The following is a 20,214-nucleotide window of genomic DNA, read 5'->3' as shown; positions in this document are numbered from 1 at the left end:
TAGAAACTATAATCAAATACACATTGTGTCTGTGTCAGACACTCATATTTACAGTTGAGATATAAACCAGTGATGTACTATTGTGGCCACTCGATAGCGGTGTTTCTCCACACATGAGCTGTCTTTCTTTAGGACGCACCACACTGGGCGAACTAAAGTGTATTTAAATCATTAATATTTTGTCAGATTTTATTCCATTACAAAATTTTTTACCAATTCTAAATATGATTTATTATTTTATCAGTGGCATTATTGTTGGAGAATTGCACGAGGTGAATAGACAGGACAAAGGCCACATGGACTGTAACCATAGGAGGAAGATGAGATCATGCTCCCAAGTTGGAGTTTTGAATTAGTTTTAAGGCTGATATTGTTTTGGGTAATATGCCATAACCCTTAGTGACTTATAAAAAGCCCATTTTCATTTTATTCAAGGAGATTTAGCAGCTCTGCAGAACTTTTAGCACACTACAATGTCATGGAATTCCCTGAAAAGCTAAAAAAAAAAAAATGAAACATGAAACTATGAAAACAATTAACAAAGCAGGTAAGTCATAAATGTTTATTGTAAAAAAATGTGGCTAAATTATTCATGCAATAGGATTATTTACAAATACATTGAAATGAAAAAATATACTCAGATTATTCATTCAATAGAGTTACCTGAAAAATACATTGAAAAAAACAAATATACTAAAAAAATACAAAAAAGAACAAGAAATTACTCCTCAGAATGTCTACTTGTGCCAATTGCATGAGAGAGGGTACTCGGTATCTCAACCTTTGGGCTAATATGCCACAATGAGACCAAATTTCCAGTTTTCTTTAAAAAAGAGGGTACTCTGCATCCCAATCTTCAGGTGAATGTGCCACAATTTGTCCACATTTGCTGTTTTCATTAAACAGAGGGTACTCAGCATCCCAATCTTCATGTGAATGTGCTTCAATGACCTGTGCATCGGTTTGACTAGAGGAAAAATAAAAAAATGATTAGTACAAAATTCAAAAGAACAACAAGTTGATCTCCATGTGCGTGATTGCTTTCACAGTGCAGTTACTCACTGTTCTCTGTTGTCTGGCTCCTGGCTCAGGTATGACCCCGTAATGAAGGGATGCTGAAGAGCATCAATGGGAGAGATTCTCTCTTCCCCATCCAGATTCAACAGTTCTTTCAGGAACTCGATGAAGGCCTTCCTGTCTTCCACCGTCTCATTATCCCCGAGTTCAGACATCTGGATTAAAAAAAAATAGAAAGTTAGGTCAATACACTAGTTCATACCTCTCTTGCTCATGTTAACAAAAAAAGAAACGGTGAGTAAATTCAGCTTATAAACATGTCTAACGTAGGTTACATTTTAAAGAAGAGATCTCTAAGTATTTGAACTCATATCATAGAGAACACTTACATGGAGCAGGTCATCTACTGATGACAAATGTGGACGATATTCTGGCCACTCCTCAGCTTGTCTTTTGTTCCTAGAGGTGTACTCTTCTGGTGTCTGAGGAAACACAATAACAATACAAGGGGTTTAAGATAAGTTTAGGGTAACAGTCAAGGTTCAACAAACAATAAAAACTATGTTTTACCAGCAGCCTCCATCTTGTGCCCAATTCATCCACCTCATGACAAAAGAACTTCTTGCTGTATAGGCCAAAGTGGAGCTGGTGCTTTGATGGCATTCCCAGCATCTCCACCATGCTCTGCATCTGCACAAAGAACACACAATTATACACATGAGGGGCAGTTCTTCAATACTTTCTATACCTGTAAAAAAGAGCACGTGGGTAATTAAATGAATGGAGAGATGTTTATAGAAAAGACAACCTACCATGAGGTATTCACAGTGGACAGGAAAGAGGTTGTCATTTAGGAAGAGGAATGCCAGCGTGCAGCCCACTCCCCACATGTCAATGGCCCCCGAGTAAGGAAGGCCAAGACAAACCTCTGGGGCCCTGTGAAGCAAAATGAATGAAATAGACTTTAGAACTCTATATCACAGCATTAAGTAGCAACATTAAAATAACACACATTTGTCACAAAAACCCATAAGTCATTCAGGGTGACACCCTCATACCTGTAGCCGATGGGTTGATGTGTGAGCCCGGGCATGGCGGCAGAGATGGAAGAAGCCATTCCAAAATCAATGAGCTTTACACTGAATGGACTTTCATCAATGTTGACCATCATGATGTTGTCTGGCTTGATGTCAGTGTGCATTACTCTTACAGCTTTGAGTCCCTGTAATGCCATCATCAGCTGCAGGGACACAATGAGAAAAGACAGGATGAGAATGGAGTTCCTCTTATGGAGCTGTTTAAGCTCAGGTTTGAACTCAAGGCTTTCTTAATCCATCAGCAAGCAATAAAAAGATTCATACCTGCTTTGCAATAGGACGGATGTAGTTGACGTTCAGTGAACGGACCAGGTGGAGCAAATCCATGTCCAACAGCTCAAAGACGAGGCACTTATAGCCCAGGTATTCAAACTGCTCATAGAACGTCACCAGATTGAAGTGGTCAGCATTCAGAGAGCTGATGGTCTTCAACACTGACAGCTGGAGGGAAAAAGGACAATTAGATCACCTTTATATCACTTTATCCCAAAAATTCATCGTTAAAGTTCTGTTGAAGGCACCAAACACTTACTTCGTCCTGCACATCTTGAAAATACTCCTTCTTTAGGATTTTTACTGCCACCAATTTGCTGCTGTTGTGAGCACGACACTTGGCAACTTTCCCAAAGCTACCTTCTCCGATAAACTCTAGGATTGTGTACCGAGTGGAGGGGCTGTGGAGGGCATGCCCTACCATTAGAGGATGTGCTGTCAAAGTGGATAGACAGGGCACATGGTTAGTATTCAGTAATTTAACACTAATACTCACACAAAGAAGGAAATATTGTTCTGTCCTGTCACTTCTAAAGTTTGGGTTAGAAAAAAAGCCCAGGAGAAAAAGTACTGAGTCACAAAAGCATCAATAGAAACGTAATAAAAAAATATCCCTCAAGATTAATAGTAAAGTACAGATACTTCAAAAATAGTTAGGTACAGTATTAAGTACTTTAGGTTCATTTGTCCACACTGAATGCATGCATGTACATTATAGGAAACTACGGTGGCTGGGAAGTGTCAGGTGAATGCATTTACAGAAACGAACACAAACGATTCACAACACAAATGCAAAAAGGCCACAACGGAAGTGTTTCCGCAACGGAAGTATTTCAGACAGACCGGTATTACAGACGGACACGTTTGTGGCGGATGTTTATAACCCTCCATAACAGAAGAAGAAGAAGAAGAAGAAGAAGAAGAAGAAGAAGAAGAAGAAGAAGAAATCGAAACACATGTGAAAGTAAGTGAAAGTTGAATAGGATACTTTTAACAGCAACAGTAGACCATTTGTAGGTGTACTTTGAATAATAGTGTAAATTTCTCAATCACGTTCAAGAGACGACTTGTGTTGCGGTTAAAAGAGTCACCATGTTAACTGATAACTTTTAGCCGAATGTGCCGTGGTAACTGCTGCGTTTGATGGAAATTATCGTGTCATGTTGTCCACCTCACACTGATGGCAGAGGTGTAATATATGTGTCGATGACGTTTTGTTAAAGAATTATTGATGCTGGAAGTCTGAATCTGTAAATATCTGCCAAATTTACCGAACAGTGTTACAGTCCACATAGTATCTAGATAAACTGGTGACTGGGCGGACTTTTGCTCCCGGTCCGACACTTAAAAAGAAGCAACTCATAAGTCACGTTACTGGTGAATTGAAACGTTAATAATACATAAATAAATGAAAACATAAAAATGGATGTAACGTAAAACATGCACATATGTGGAACCAGAGGTGGTGTAATGAATCTACTGGTGCTCCTCATTTCTTATGACCAACTTCCGTGTGTGGGTTGACGGCTGCTGTTAGCGGTGTTTATAACGTGCAAAATAAACATTTTACTGCCAAGGCAAGGCAAGGCAAATTTATTTGTATAGCGCATTTCATATTCAAGGCAACTCAATGTGCTTTACATGATAAAACATTCAATTGTTTAAAATCAATAAGAACATTTAAAATCATCAGTAAAATCATCAACAAACACATTACATCAACAACATGACCAAAAGTCTCTCTCTCAATCATATGCAGTGTAGAAAAAAAGTGCCTTTAACTTTGATTTAAAAATGTTCACATAGGATACTGACTTCAGCTCTGCTGCAGTTTGTTTGTTATTTTTATTTGTTTTTAAAACGGAATCATCAAAGAACGAAGGGTACACGGATTATTCATGTGTGTTTAATGATTTTCTGTCACACAGATTCAGAATCATGAGTAACCATAGCAACCACAGACGCATTCGGCTTAAAGTTGCCAGTTAACATGGTCATTGCAACACCATCAGACATATCAATGCAACATTGAATTAATTAATTCTGCCAGAGGAACACAAGTTTTCAGATTCATTAATAATTTCCTTGGTTGCACACAATTGCCTAGATTATAGTTATAAAAGTATAAAAAGACTAATTTCCTTCCCCTGCAAAAATACCACATGGTTTGTATGAAATAGATGATGGCTAACAACTTTGCTTCTCTTTATCTTTTAACAGGTTATGTTTTGTCCATTTTGTGGAGCGAACCTTCAACCCATCCTGTCACAATGTGATTCATGTGGCAGAGATGTTCAGTTTCTAAGGTGTTTTCAAGATGAAGATACATTTAGTTCTGACAGACATTCCCTTCAAGGTCATGTATTGCTGTATTGGTGAGTATTATTTATTATTGTATATTGTAATGCTTGAAGGACATTGAAAATCCACATATGAAACACACTTCAAATTGTGTGTTTCAGGTCCTGCAGCTGGGGTGGAGGATGAACTCATCAATAAGTATTTCAAAGAGGGCCACAGATATGAAATAATCATGGACTTACTGGCAACTAAGCACAACATTTCATTGAGCCTTAGCACCTTAAAACGCAGACTACAGGATTCAGGCCTGACCAGGAGGGACAATTATTCTTCAACTGTTGCTGTGCAGGTGGCTATTTCTGAGGAACTGAAGGGATCGGGCCAGCTGCTTGGTTACCGAGCAATGTGGCAGACTCTTAAACAAAAGTACTCCCTTATAGTCAGAAGAGATGATGTGATGCGCTTAATGGGAGAAATGAATCCATCAGGAGTAGAAAACCACTCGAGATGCAGATTTGTTCGAAGAGGATACTACTCAATGGGTCCCAATGAAGTCTGGCATGTTGACGGATATGATAAATTAAAGCCTTTTGGAATAGCAATAAGTGGATGTATTGACGGCTTCTCCAGAAAAATCATGTGGCTCAAATGTGGAAAGTCCAGCAATGACCCTGAGATCATTGCTGCAAACTATATGCAGTGTGTTGCAGAATTTCAAGTTGTTCCAAAGCGCCTTCGTACAGACTGCGGCACAGAAAATGGACTGAAGGCAGCACTTCACTGTACTTTGAGATCTGAGCATGCAGATGAATTTGCAGGAGCTAAAAGCCACATGTATGGCACTTCAACATCCAACCAACGCATTTGAAAGCTGGTGGTCCTACTTCCGTAAACAAAGGTTTTTGTCACTTTGTTTTCTGACAATGTTTTTTTCACATCCCTAATAATAATAATATCTTGGTGCAACATTACAGTAAAATGTGATTTCTGCCTAGGAGTCAATTTTGGATTGATTTGTTTGTGGACTTGAAGGCGAGACATCTTTTTAATGGCAGTTATGAACATACAAGTTTGGTGCGGTACTGCTTCTTGGGTGTCCTGCAGCAAGAACTGGATGAGTACAAGCAGCTGTGGAACACACACACTATTCGTCCTGTTCGCCAATCCCAGTGCCCATCTGGTAAACCAGAGGCTATGTACCATGTGCCTCACAGGTGAGTACTGGGTCTCTATGTTACAATATAAATCTGATTATTTGGCTTTATTTCAATTGAATATTACTATATACTATTACTATATTAGCATTCATACTATTTAAAGCCTTGTTTGGTAATTTGCAAAAACTAGCATGATTTTGAAAGTGGTATTCTCTTTGTGCTTCACCTTCACCCACCCCCTCCCATCTTTGCTTCCTAAAAAGTCGTGCCCCTCACCTACATGCACTAGGGCCATTGGTCCAGAATCAGATTTCAGCTCATGCTTTGAGTGTGGGCTCATGCATGCATGACATGAATACATGGATGTATGATTGATTCATGAAACTTGCACTGAATACAGACATTGGTTGAAGTTTTTAAGTGCTGACAACTGCTACAGATGACAGATTTTCTTCACCTTATTTTCAGAGCACGTATTATTCATTTCTGTCAGGACCTAAAGACAATTTCAACGGAAATCTCAAAAAAAGTGGATCTGGAGGAAATTACCAACCCTGCCTTTAATATACAGTATAGTACAGCAAGAGTGCAGTGCAATTATATGCCATTTTCAGTATTTGTTAAATGTTTTCAGTACAGCACCTCCTACAAACATACTAAACCATCAATAATCTGTGAATGTTTCATGTAAAGAATCAATATTCTCCCTTTGCCTGTCATTTTGAACCCTTTTGCTATGACAGAAAATACACACTCGCTTCAATCAGTAGCACTTAGCATATTTTTATTTACTTAATTTCATTTTAGATCATGTTGACTTTTAACAATGCAACAAAGCAATTCAGGTATCCAAGGGTCTACCATCTATGACTTGCACTTATATCATGCAAGTAGGGACAGTATGACAATTTTTCACTCACTACTGTATCAGCCGAACAGAATTCTGCAGCACTTCTACTTGTAATAACTACCTCTGAATCAGATGAGTCTGAGTTGGATTGTTGAGCTGTGAAATCTAGGATTAGACAGACTTGGTCAGAGCAGTGATTCATTAACTTGGGATACTACCTGGTTTAAGAGAGCAATACTTGTTGGTTATTAACTACTTTAACACTTACAGTTGGTAGAGTAATCTTCAGTTGTACAAATATACAATGTGATGCGTTGGTATGCTTTCCCCACTGCCTCCTTGTAGTGTTTCAGAGAGAAGGGTGTTTCTGTCCCTGGTATACAAGAAATCTTCGTGCCATCGGGGTAGAGCAGAAGGTACGGACCATCCTGCAAATTTTTGTTAAAGTCCTTCATTTTCTGTTCGGCGGCTTTAAGCAATTGGTCAGCATTGAACCCTGGCCTCACTATCAGGGGTAGTACCATTCCTCTAACAGGTTTCAGTCCTCCATCTTTCATGCGCATAAGGCCCACTGAAATCTGCAAGGAAACAAAGAAGTAGGTCACTGTAAATGGTTTAAAATCAACACTAAAAATACATATCAGAATGAACTCACAAATTATTAGCCCACACAAAAGAATTTACCTTTACTGGATTGTCTTTCAAAGGTTCTTTTTTCTTTTGGAAACACAATCTCCGTTCCTTCTCTTTTAGACTCCTGAAATTCAGGAACGAAGCCAGTGCATTTTCTCCTGGGTTTTCTGCATTAACATATTTCAATAAAATATTATTCAAAGAGTGCATCAATCAATAATAATAATACAATATAGAATGTAGATGGGCAAAACCTAATTTTACAGAAAGTAACAGAAGAAACGTTACCTTTGCTTGTACCAGGCTGATCAACATTAAGTAAGAATTTAAAGTTTTTGCCACAGGAACTGCAGAATGGGGTTTCATGCTGCAGGCTGAATCCACAAAAGGGACAATACATTGTAATCTGTGTGATAAAAATAAACGCACATACACAAATGAACAACTGGTTGTCGCCACAATGCTGGTTGTATTGAAAAGCACAACAAGGTTCTAGTGTTTGAGACATATCTAATGAATCCGTGTACCCTTCGTTCTTTGATTATTCCATTTTAAAAACAAATAAAAATAACAAACAAACTGCAGCAGAGCTGAAGTCAGCATCCAATGTGAACATTTTTAAATCAAAGTTAAAGGTACTTTTTTTCTACACTGCATATGATTGAGAGAGACTTTTGGTCATGTTGTTGATGTAATGTGTTTGTTGATGATTTTACTGATGATTTTAAATGTTCTTATTGATTTTAAACAATTGAATCATGTAAAGCACTAATCTATCGCCTTTTTTTTAACTAGTGTTTTCAGTCACTTGTAGAAAACAGTGATAGTTGTATGTTATCTCTATATGTCTGAAATCCCTTTTTAATTATCTTTTGCTCTGTCTTTTTGTAAACAGGCCACGGTACTGGTTACCACCACAGGGTCTTGGAATGGCTGACTTCGCCCTTAACCGGGCGCCACTTCAAGTTGGCCAATCCGCCTGAGCTCCCTGGCAAGAAGGTATTACTATTATTGAATCTTTCACTTTGTCAAAGAAGTACTTTATATTGTAATTTAATTGTGGTATTTGTTTTGCAGACTGTTCTGATTGTCGGGAACTCCCATCTACGTGCTATTGTAGATGGCTACGTCTGGATGCCAGAGTCTCAGCTGAGCTTTGGTTTCCTGTCGGCAGGCGGGGCTTCTGCTTCAGAGATTCGCACACCACAGTTCCTCGTGCACCTCACACAATCTGCATCATGGCCCCAGGCAACAAGCTGACCAGCACCACTGTTGACGTGGCTGGTGGGGACTTTAAAAACCTCCTCACCACTTGCAGCAACCGCTGGTCAAAGTCTAAAGTGAGCTTTTCTTTCATATCTTGTAGCTTTTGACTTAGTGAACATGTGTGTGATTTTGTATGATAGCGTAATTCTAATTTTATCACATTTTATTTTGTGCAGGTTTTTGTCGTCGACTTCCCTCCGCGCCTGGCTGTTGACTCCCAACACCAGAACCTGCTTCGGCAAGAGTACCGCCGTGTGGCTGCTCGTTTGGGTAAGAGAAAAATATTATCTACATCCATTCATTGAGAAATCAAAAGAAAAAATATATGAACTGCATTATACCAATTCATAAGTCTAAATGAATATATTGGTACCATGATGATGTTTTATTTTGTCTTTCAAGGTGTTACGTACTTCAGCGCTACAGAGCACTTCCCTCTAAGCAACTTGGCGCTGTGGAGCAAGGATGGTGTGAGTACAATATCTAAGAAAAACAAAGTTGTTTACTTTAAATGAGTCAACACCAGATGCTCATTGACACATTGATAATAAAATATTTTGTCTCTCTTTTAATGTCTTATTTCTGCAGGTCCATCTGAGTGATGATAAGGGGATGCACATCCTTGTCCAGTTGTTCTGGTCCACTGCCAGCCAACATCTGGAGACACCACCTCCTACACCCTGGGTCTCTCCCAAGACATCACCTCCAATTAGGAAAGTCACTCCTAAACTGGTTGTGAGGGAGAGCTCCCCAGCTCCACGCAGCCCTGATTCCCATCAGTGGTGGACCATCGGTCTGGGTGGCAAGGTAAAATGTGGCATCATACAATGATCACTTTAGGACTAGTGACAGTTTACCTGTTGTTTTAATTCAATGTGATGCTTTTCATCATTGCAGACGAGCCCTCCTGGAGAATCTCCAAAGTCCAGAGGTTCTCCCCAGCGCAGGATGGCTCATCAGCAGGTTTGTGATTCTTCAAATGTTCCTTTAAGATGCTGTTGTATGGTTTTTGACAGGACAAACTGTAAGTAATAGTGTCTGCTTTGTGTTTTACAGGAGGAGGAGAGCTTCCTTCCACTGAACCCCGTCTGGTTCAGGGGCACAGCCCTAAGTGCCATAGAGAAAGTGTCTCCCTCTCATCTGTCTTGCCTGGCGGACTTCCAGCTTTCTCCTAAAGCAAAGAAGGTAAGTTCATTGGTTCACATTTTATCTCTTGCAGAAGGCTTTTACATTAAACTTTGAACATTTAAATCAGATCACCAGATCACAGCGCCATCTCCTGGTTCCTTTTTACAGGCCAACATCATAATCCTCAGTATTTTATAATTTATCATGTTTATTTTAAAGTTCCAAATATTTAATATTCCCAGATCCAAAATCTTAAAACTAGTTGAAACCTTCCGATGACCTCCATATCACTGTCCCATATTGATTTATCAAGGTATATCTCCTGCCCAGCCTTACTATCATGGAAAATGTACATTACAATAGCCCGTTTCTTTTCAGCACATCTCATTTGTGTGCTAGTGATTAAAAAATGTTGTTTATATAATTAATGTAATGCATGTGCTGATTTATCTTTGCAATAAGTTGCTCATTATTTGAATCATTATTTGAATTATTTTGTATCAGACCACTGCAAATCTACAAAGACCCAGCCGTCCCTCTAAACTTTCAGCTCATACAAGGAGAAAACTGATCAGAGATGCTGCCAAGAGGCCCATGATCACTCTGGATGAACTGCAGAAATGTACAGCTGAGGTGGGAGACTCTGTCCACAGGACAACAATCAGTCGTATACTACACAACTCTGGCCTTTATGGAAGAGTGGCAAGAAGAAAGCCATTTCTTAAAGATATCCATAAAAAGTGTTGTTTAAAGTTTGCCACAAGCCACCTGGGAGACACACCAAACATGTGGAAGAAGGTGCTCTGGTCGGACGAAACCAAAATCGAACTTTTTGGCAACAATGCAAAACGTTATGTTTGGCGTAAACACAACACAGCTCATCACCCTGAACACACCATCCCCACTGTCAAACATGGTGGTGGCAGCATCATGGTTTGGGCTGCTTTTCTTCAGCAGGGACAGGGAAGATGGTTAAAATTGATGGGAAGATGGATGGAGCCAAATACAGGACCATTCTGGAAGAAAACCTGATGGAGTCTGAAAAAGACCTGAGACTGGGACGGAGATTTGTCTTCCAACAAGACAATGATCCAAAACATGAAGCAAAATCTACAATGGAGTGGTTCACAAATAAACATATCCAGGTGTTAGAACGGCCAAGTCAAAGTCCAGACCTGAATCCAATCCAGAATCTGTGGAAACAACTGAAAACTGCTGTTCACAAACGCTGTCCATCCAATGTCACTGAGCTCCAGCTGTTTTGCAAGAAGGAATGGGCAAATATTCCAGTCTCTCAATGTGCAAAACTGATAGAGACAAACCCCAAGTGACTTACAGCAGTTATCACAGCAAAAGGTGGGGCTACAAAGTATTAACTTAAGGGGGCTGAATAATTTTGCACGCCCAATTTTTCAGTTTTTTAATTTGTTAAAAATGTTTGAAATATCCAATAAATTTAGTTTCACTTCATGATTGTGTCCCACTTGTTGTTGATTCTTCACAAAAAATTACAGTTTTATATCTTTGTTTGAAGCCTGAAATGTGGCAAAAGGTCGAAAAGTTCAAGGGGGCCGAATACTTTCACAAGGTACTGTATTACATTCAGGTGCACCTTCATTGTTTAGTCAATATTGTTTGTTTTGTGTCTGTGTGGTTTACTTCAATTTGAAAGCATAAAGACTTGTAATTTTATTCAACTTAGAGAAAATGTGTAGAACCAGTGTGAGGGGCCCTTTAACATCCATAACAAAATAGCTCAATATTGAATATTGGCAACTATAGTAATAATAATCATAGTAATAAATACTATTTTCACTAATGCCAAAAGTGATAAATTAAAAGAAAACTTTTTGGGAACCCATGCTTGATTATTTACAGCACTAATCCTAAATATAAAAACATTACATTTCAGAATTAGAAATATTAATCCCAGAAGGAAATTATTTGAATAATCTGAAAAAAATAAATAATGGAAATAATTTCTGAAATTATATATGATCATTATAATTTAATATATGATAGTAATGATACTAAAAATAATTCCATATTATTAAATATAATTGATATATTTTTGACTAATTTAATACGTTGCTAATTGTACTTCAGAACGTTTTTAAAGTATTAAATATAATTACATTGTTAATATAATATAAATTAATTATTCAATTGTAAATATATAAATATAACATGCATAGTACATATTTAATTATATATTAATAAAATCATATATATGTGGGTGTGCATGTATATTATACTTGATTTGATTATATTTAAAATGTATATATTGTTTGTAAAAATTATTATATCATTATAAGTCAGTATGCTATACATTCTAAAACAATGAATCGCTGAATGATACATATACTAGTATTAATGAAAAAATGATAGGAACTTAAAGACAATCATTTAACTGAAGAAACATGCTATAATACAGAAAAACAAAGCCCTTTGAAAAAGTTATTAAAGTTCAATTTTTAACATTATTTCAGGACAAAACCAGGAAGGAGACTCAGCTTGTGGAGTTAGTCTGTGCCAGTCATTCTCAAAACAACAAAAGGTACAAGGACTTGTCTCACAACATCAGTGCACCTGTAACGTTCTGACATTCCTGACATACCAGAGTGAGGATTGTCAGTGGACAATTCACTTTTTTGTGCCAAACACAACAGGACAGTGAAGCTGTGGATGCCAAACCAACCACCAGAAAGAAGAAGAAATGTAAAAAAACACAAAAAGTAAGGAGGGTTTAGCAGTGCACTTTGACTGACAGTAGTGTTGAAATGGATTTGATACAAGCTGACTAATATCTGCCTGTTTTTACACAGATAATTAAAGAACCTCCACTGCCCTGAAGACAAACTTCTCTCTTCAAAATGAGCCTCCATCAAACATACATACTGTACATACATACATACATAATACTTTGCTCCAAATATTTTTTTCATGCATTTTTCCGTGTAGAGTGGACCTTTAATCACTGTCAGTTGTATTTCAGAGTTATCCATTTTTCCATCTTTTTGTATTAATATTCAATGCATCCCTTTATGTATAAAAATTAAAAAATGTTTATATATGTATATTATTCTGTGCTTTGGCTTTTCCACACTTGTGTTTTCTCTTGTCATTATTGCATTTGTCATTCATGTGTTCAGGATATGACTAGGTGGTTTCTGTTTCCATTAAAGGAGTTCCTGCTTGTTGCTGTTAATAAATGACCTTGTAATGACAAGTGGGACATATTGTTATAAATGAGCTTAGAATCAAATGCTGGGTCAGCGTTTAGCAAGTCTTTTAGTATGTGAAGCAATTATAGTTTAAGAATCAATAATTTTAGCAAAGCAGTTCATATTATCAGTTAAAAATCTTGTAAGTGCAGTATCTATAAAGAGCCAGGAGGTGGTGGTAGAGTTTTATTTGATATTATATGCAATGCAGAATTGCTTGTCTTTTAATTCTCCTTTTGCCAAATGTCACAGTACTTTAAATAAAGCCAACTGTTGCATGACATGTCACAACATAGTGTTCATGGGAAATGTAGGATTAGCACAACCAGCAGTGTTGCCAGATATATATTCTGTTTAAAAACCCTCAAATGTATTGACAGAAAAACAGCCCAATCTGGCAACAATGACTTGTCACATCGTTTCTTGCAGATTCAAACAGACGCAGTGGTATGTGTCGTTCTTCACTAATATAGGATTAATAATAATAATAATAATAATAATAATAATAATAATAATAATAATATTAATAATAATAATAATAATAATAACAGCAATACTAAGATAAAAGCATAAAATAAAAATGATATTGATACCTGAAGGGAAATTAATTAATAATAATAATACAATGAGAACACCAGTAACTACAATATTAAAGGAGTGAACAAGGGTTCATTAGCATGCTAGCTCAGCTTCTGTAACATCTCACAGCTTCTCCATCAGCTGCTCTGCATTTCATTATGAGGTGCATTCACTTTCCCCAGGAGAGTGTGGGAAAATAGAGTCTCTATAGGAAACCCTAACATATGATCCCTGATATCCAGGTTAGAAGAGTGCTTAGATTGATCAGAAAGAGCTGAACTAGTTTGATCTAAAACACTTCTTTATCAAAGTCTCCTCTTTACAGTAGAATATATTCAACCATTAGCAGGAGGCAGAAAATCCCAGGTTGAGTGAAGGCAGCACAGGTGCAGGTGGTTAATTGTTCACCCTCTCCTCTCTGTGTGACCTGACTCACTTTGACTTTCACACGTCATTGAACACTAACTAAACCAGATACACAGACTCATTGTGACCCTGTATTGACTGTGTTTGGGGCCAATCAGCATCACTTCTAGATTGTGGATATCCATCAGATGGTACTATTGATATGTTCAACAGTGATAAACAGTGAATGAAAGCTGCTTCAACTGTTTACTGTTATTAATAATTCAACTTCACTCTTCTCAATCTGGTTTTAGATCAATCCACTCCACTGAAACTGCTCTTCTGAAAGTTTCTAGTGACGTGATGATGACCGCTGACTGGTCGTTACACAGTTTTACTTGATCTGATGCTGCCTTTGATACAGTAGATCACAGTATACTGGTTGATCCACTCAAATCTGAGATGGGTTTTCTGGTACTGTTCTCCAGTGTTTTATCTCATACATTAATGGAAGAACCTTTAATGTTGCTATTAATGATGTTATGTCCAATATGTCCAACCTGTCATGTGGAGTAGCCCAGGGCTCTGTTCTGGGGCCTGTTTTGTTTTTATTATATCTGATGCCTCTTGGTCGGTTGATCCGTGGTTTTAAAAATGTGTTGTATAATTTTTATGCTGATGATATCCAGTTGTACTGCTCCTGTAATGACTCAGAGTTTCACTTTTTATCCGAGATCTTAGACTGTATATCCTGTATCAAAAACTGGTTGTCATCAAATTATCTCCAGATAAATTCAAACAAAACAGAAACTCTGATCATTGCTCCTGATAAAAACATCCTCTAATTAAAAACTCTCTTGGTGATCTGGACTCATCTGTTAAAACCAGCCTCAGAAACCTTGGGGTTGTTTTTGATCAGTCCATGTCTTTGGAGGGACATTGTCGTCAATTGACTAAAAACTGTTTTTACCACCTGAGAAATATCTCTAAAGTGAGACATCTTTTATCAAAATCAGATCTGGAACTGGTCATACACGCATTTATATCATCTCGTATTGACTATTGTAATTCTGTTTTTACTTGTTTTAATAAGTCGACCCTAAACAGACTCCAGATCGTTCAGAACGCTGCTGCCAGACTTTTAACTGGTGCTTCTAGAACATCCCACATCACCCCCATTCTTGCTACTCTGCACTGGCTTCCAGTTAAGTTTCGCATAGAATATAAAATATTAGTTCTCACGTTCCGAGCATTACATGGTCAGGCCCCTAAATATATCTCAGACTTGTTGTGCCCCAACTCATAAACTACTTACTTATTTACTAATGTCTCTAGTTAACTAGTGATACAATTTTATGTTACTTGGAGGCTAAAAAGCCTGGTGATGATAGGGCAAAGATTCACATGTTTTTGTAAAAACAACTGTGCCAAGTTTGGGGACAAGTGTGTAACTGTAATATGTCAGTCAAATTAATTCCAATTAGTTTTATTTTTGACCAATAGAAATAAATACATGTACATTTTTATCCGTGTTTGTGCTGTGCCATGCGTAATGCTATTTTTGGTTCCGCTCTATGACGTAATTATGCATGAGTCTAGTTCAGCAATGCTTTGACCAATCAGAATGCTTGATACAGCATTGAAAGCTCAGAACCTGTAGAAATGAGTGATATCAAACACTACGGGAGTGGGTTTTAGCCAATCAGAGCTGGATGAAGGAGAATTGGAGGAATTTCTCGACTGAGAAATGCCTAGATGTCAGTAATGGTGGTATCTATCTGACGACACAATTTGGATTCATCAGAATATGGAATTTTATGCACATTGGAGCAACTTTTGATGAGAAACAGCAATGGTAAGACACAATTTCTCATCATTGCTGACTTTTGCCGCTGTGTACCGTATTTTCCAGCACCTCTGTATTGGCCACATTCCAATAATTTAGGGTAGATATACATTTGTATAAACAGGTGATCTATGTGTGAGTTCACGTTTGTATTTTTATTTTTTTTTGAAAGCATAAATATGAATTTGATATTTTTTTTACAAAAGAGAGAGAGGAAGTCCAGGTTAGTGCTGTTGGTGCTGCTGCTGATGCTTATTATAGGGTTGTTGGGTGGTCTCCATGTTTCCTCATTCCTGTCCGATGGATGCTGGGGTGATTATTTAGTTTTTTTAGCATGAACACCTTTGGCCCGACTTTGTTTCCTCTTGTTTCTCTAAAATCAAACACATAGAACTATTAGTCATCTGATAAAACACTTTCACCATCACCTTTAAGGTTGCTGTGGCAACATGTCTGCACAAGGAGACTTACATAGTTGATTTTGTGACTGCGGCCGGGGTTCTTCATGGCGTAGAGGATAGCATCCACTGTCGCTTCAGCAATATATTTTTTTCTTTGATCTGGTGCCAAAAAATTCCACTGTGGATGGACAACAAGAAAAGTGTTAGTCACACACACACTGAAGACCAGAGTTTAAAGATCACAGATGATTCTTGGAGGAACAAACTAACTTACCCGTTCAGCAAGAAGTTTGTTCACCTCAGTGCTCGTAATCACGCCCAGCTCCTTTTCCACATTCTCCCTTTTCTCTTTAATGAAGAGCGTGAAGGCGTTTTTGATGACCAGCCCCTCTGCCTCCTTCTCCTTCTGAATCTTCTTTGTCTTTCTGAAGGAACAAATCACAAATACACAGTGTAAGAGCACGGTCAAGAGTCAGTCACAAGAAAAACCAGATCAAATGTCTGCGATTGATCTCATCTGTTTGTTGGCTCTACTTACTGTCCTCCAAAAGTGGGAGCTGTAGTCCACCCTGCAGCGTACACTGCAGTTTCATGATACTGGAGACATAAAAACAATCAATTATTAGACACCCCGTCATGGTATCAATACAAAGATCAACAGAAATACATGAAAATGTGTGTTAAACAAAGATCTTACTGTCGTAGCAGGTGAAGTATTAGCCGGGGGGTAAAGGTTGTTAACATATTTTGCCACACTGGGGGTAGGGGGGAAGGTTAAGGGGCCAAGATTTGGTGAGGGCCAGTAATCTTGTTTCAGCGAGGTGATTAGGTTTGTGTGTTCCTCGATGGTTTGTGCTCTGTACCCGCCATCATTGAACGCTACAAGGTAAGGATTCTGTTGGCTCCCATACTGGCCTCCATTTTGTTGGGCTCTGTACTCGTCCTCCTGCTTTTCCCGGGCCCACATCTCCTCAATCACACACAAAACATCGTCCAGAGTCTAAGGGAGGAAACAGGTTTGGTGATCAGATCAATGACATGTATTAGGAACAAAGGGTAAAATGATGTAAGCATTGTTTAGGTGATGTCTTACATCAGTTGAATTCTGCTGTTGAACATCAGGAGAAAGAGATGGATGTGGGGGGTTGGTGGCCTCCTGGAGGCCCTCCTCAGAACCCCAAGGATGGAAACTCTTACAGTCTAGTCCCCCTCGAATCCACAACATGATGATTTTTGGGCTCTGTGAAACAAAGCAAAGGAAATAAATAACCTGCTGAGGCTCACGTACAGGAACAAACACCTTACATCAGGGGTGTCCAAACTTTTTTCATGGAGGGCCACATGCAGAAAAATATATGAAAGGCTGGGCCACTCACAAGAAATGAGGTTTATCGACGCACCTCAGTCAAAGTTAACAAAATCAATCAAATTTAGTTAAATTATGTTTGATAACTGAACAAACTTAAAGGAAAAAAAACCTACATCACAAATTTCCATTAATAGATTTTCATTTATTTTATTTTATTTGTTTCAAACAGGTTTGGCAGCTCATTTTCAATACAACAGCCTGAGATTGCTTCTTAGTCAGGATGGGGACCTCTCTTCATAGCCCTGTATAAAGAGTGAAAATAAGATATTGATGCAAATATTAAAGTTGTTCACACCAACTAACGTTTGTTAGAAAATGTTATCAACTTAAATTGTCTGAAGTAATTAAATAATTGAGCTTGTGAAACTCACCTTTAATAGAAACAGCGTTGAACTTAATGGGAGCAGTGAAGCTGCACTTTGGACTGAAGGATGGCTGGCAGGTCAGGAGTGAGTTTGGTGGTTGAGATGCGAAGGACATCACGGAGGTGGCTGTCGGTCATTTTGGTTCTCAATCTGCTTTTGTTGAGAGTTAACAGAGAAAACGTTTGCTCGCATATGTATGTCGAGCCGAACAGACTCATCATCCTTTTTGCGTGACGTCGCATCAGAGGAAACTTGGCCTTTTCCAAGCTCTGGTAGAAGTCGGGTAGGGAGAGAAGCTGATGCTGATTCTTCAGAGAATCATCACACTGCATTTCGATAAGCTCCAATTGCATACTCTCTTCCACTTCTTCTGCATCCACCAGGAAGGGAGTTGAGAACAATTTGATTTCTTTCTCAATAGTAGAAAAATCTTGGAAACGCTGACTGAATTCTGTCTTAAGAGATGTGACCACCAACACATATTTTTCCTTTTTTGCAGAAAGGTTGACGTTTGGAAAACCACACTTGATTTCGGACAGCGTGGGGAAGTGCGCAACATTGAAGTTACGCAGTTGTGTCTCAAAGAGACGGAGTTTCGCGCAGAATGCTTTCATGTGAGCGTACAGCTGTGGCACAAGCTGGTCTTTGCCTTGCAGGCTCTTGTTCAGTGTGTTAAGATGACCCGTAAGATCAACTAGAAATGCCAGGTCGGCCAACCACAGAGGGTCACTTAGTTCCCGGAGAGGTTTGTCCTTCTCTTTCAAAAACTGATCAATTTCTGATCTCAGGGAATAAAACCGCTGCAGCACGGAGCCGCGGCTGAGCCAGTGCACATCACAATGGTAGATTACGTCCCCGTATTCAGCATCAACATCAGATAGGAAAGCTTGAAATTCTCTGTGATAGAGCCCTCGTGCTCGAATTATGTTCACAGTTTTCACAACTGTATTCATCACATCATTCAGCTGTACTGTCTTGGCACAGAGGGCTTCTTGGTGTATGATACAGTGCATTTTAACAGCCTCACCTCCACTGTCCCGCACCTTGGCGCACACCATAGAGGCCATTCCTTTGCGCTCTCCTGTCATAGCCGGAGCCCCATCCGTTGTAACTCCACACAGCTGGTCCCATTTAAGATCCATCTTGTCAATTGCATCTGACACAGCTTCAAACATGTCCTTTCCGGTTGTTGTGCCCTTTAGACTCCTCAGATTAAGTAGCTCCTCTGTAACGCGAAAGTTATCATCCACTCCTCGCAGAAAAATCAGCAGCTGCGCGGTGTCTGTAGCATCGGTGCTCTCATCACATGCAATCGAGTAAAAGTCAAAAGTACAAGCTTTATGTGACACTTGGTGTTCTAAGTTAGCTGACAAATCTTCTATTCGCCGCACAACTGTGTTTCTGGACATGCTCACGTTGTTAAATTCCTGCATCTTTTCTGGGCACATCGTTTGTGCGACTGTGGCGAGGCACTGTTTAATGAAGTCGCCATCTGAGAAAGGTTTCCCGTACCGCACTATGAGTTCAGCTACCTTGTAGCTTGCTATTGTGGCAGCTTCTTGTATTTTGTTAGCACGCAGAAAGCACTGCTGTTGAGCGAGCAGGCGAGCTGCCATCTGCTTAACTTTCTCTTCTCGCTCAGCATCGGTGTAGGACGTGTAGACCTGATGTTTGGTTTCATAGTGTCTTCGTACGTTATAATCTTTCATCACTGCTACACTTTCATGGCAAATCAAACAGACACATTTCCTCTTGACTTCCATGAAGAAATATTCATTTTCCCACCGTGTCTGAAATTTTCTGCACTCACTTGCTATCTTGCGTTTCTTTGGTTCTCCCATTTTGGTCACTATGGCAAATGTTTTCTTTTATTCATTTTATTTAGTGGAAAACCTGCCGTGTTGAAGACTGGCGCTCCACCTTGTGTTGAAAGTAAGAATTACAACACAGTCCCGTGCAAGTTTTATGTGAGGGCCATATTCAATTTAATTTTTAAAACTTGCTGCGGGCCAATAAAAAATGGACCACGGGCCGCAGTTGGCCCGCGGGCCGTAGTTTGGACACCCCTGCCTTACATAGACCTTCAACTAAACTCACACTGCAGACACACTTGTGACCATACTCCACTTTTATCTATAGCATCTTATCTGGATGATAAAGATCAATTCTTGCAATTTCAATGTATTCAAACAACTTCACAGGACAGTCTGTGCTCTTTGCTAAGCTAGCTTCTAACACTGACTCTGTAAAGATGAATGTGTTGATGTTTCAGTGACCAAATGTTTGTCTCCCTGTCACATGTCTTTTTTCCAACCAATAATAAAATGAACTAAACTCCACAGCAAAGGATCGTCACTCTCGTT

At 38.8% G+C, this 20,214-nt stretch overlaps 1 protein-coding gene across 1 annotated transcript; it reads right to left on the bottom strand.

The window, feature by feature from the left end:
* Positions 1-754: 754 nt before the first annotated feature.
* On the bottom strand, positions 755-2,145 carry LOC114459624 (homeodomain-interacting protein kinase 3-like). Its single transcript, XM_028441809.1, has 6 exons — positions 2,076-2,145; positions 1,830-1,953; positions 1,588-1,707; positions 1,407-1,499; positions 1,063-1,232; positions 755-967 (listed from the first exon to the last, which is right to left on the bottom strand). The coding sequence occupies exons 1-6, from the start codon at positions 2,132-2,134 to the stop codon at positions 826-828; spliced, it is 708 nt and encodes a 235-aa protein (XP_028297610.1). The 5' UTR covers positions 2,135-2,145; the 3' UTR covers positions 755-825.
* Between the last annotated feature and the right edge of the window lie 18,069 nt (positions 2,146-20,214).

This window comes from Gouania willdenowi, unplaced genomic scaffold (assembly GCF_900634775.1).
Source record: "Gouania willdenowi unplaced genomic scaffold, fGouWil2.1 scaffold_332_arrow_ctg1, whole genome shotgun sequence".
In the NCBI taxonomy this organism is placed as follows: Eukaryota; Metazoa; Chordata; class Actinopteri; order Blenniiformes; family Gobiesocidae; genus Gouania; species Gouania willdenowi.
This window is presented reverse-complemented; position numbering and strand designations above follow the sequence as displayed.

What these genes read in the sequence shown, in the direction of transcription:
- LOC114459624 (XM_028441809.1), bottom strand. Translation starts at nt 2,134, where the DNA reads ATGGCTTCTTCCATCTCTGCCGCCATGCCCGGGCTCACACATCAACCC. An exon ending in TCCACTGTGAATACCTCATG is followed by an intron (nt 1,708 to 1,829) that starts GTAGGTTGTCTT and finishes TTCTTTGTGCAG; the next exon opens with ATGCAGAGCATGGTGGAGAT. An exon ending in CAGTAGATGACCTGCTCCAT is followed by an intron (nt 1,233 to 1,406) that starts GTAAGTGTTCTC and finishes TTTTTAATCCAG; the next exon opens with ATGTCTGAACTCGGGGATAA.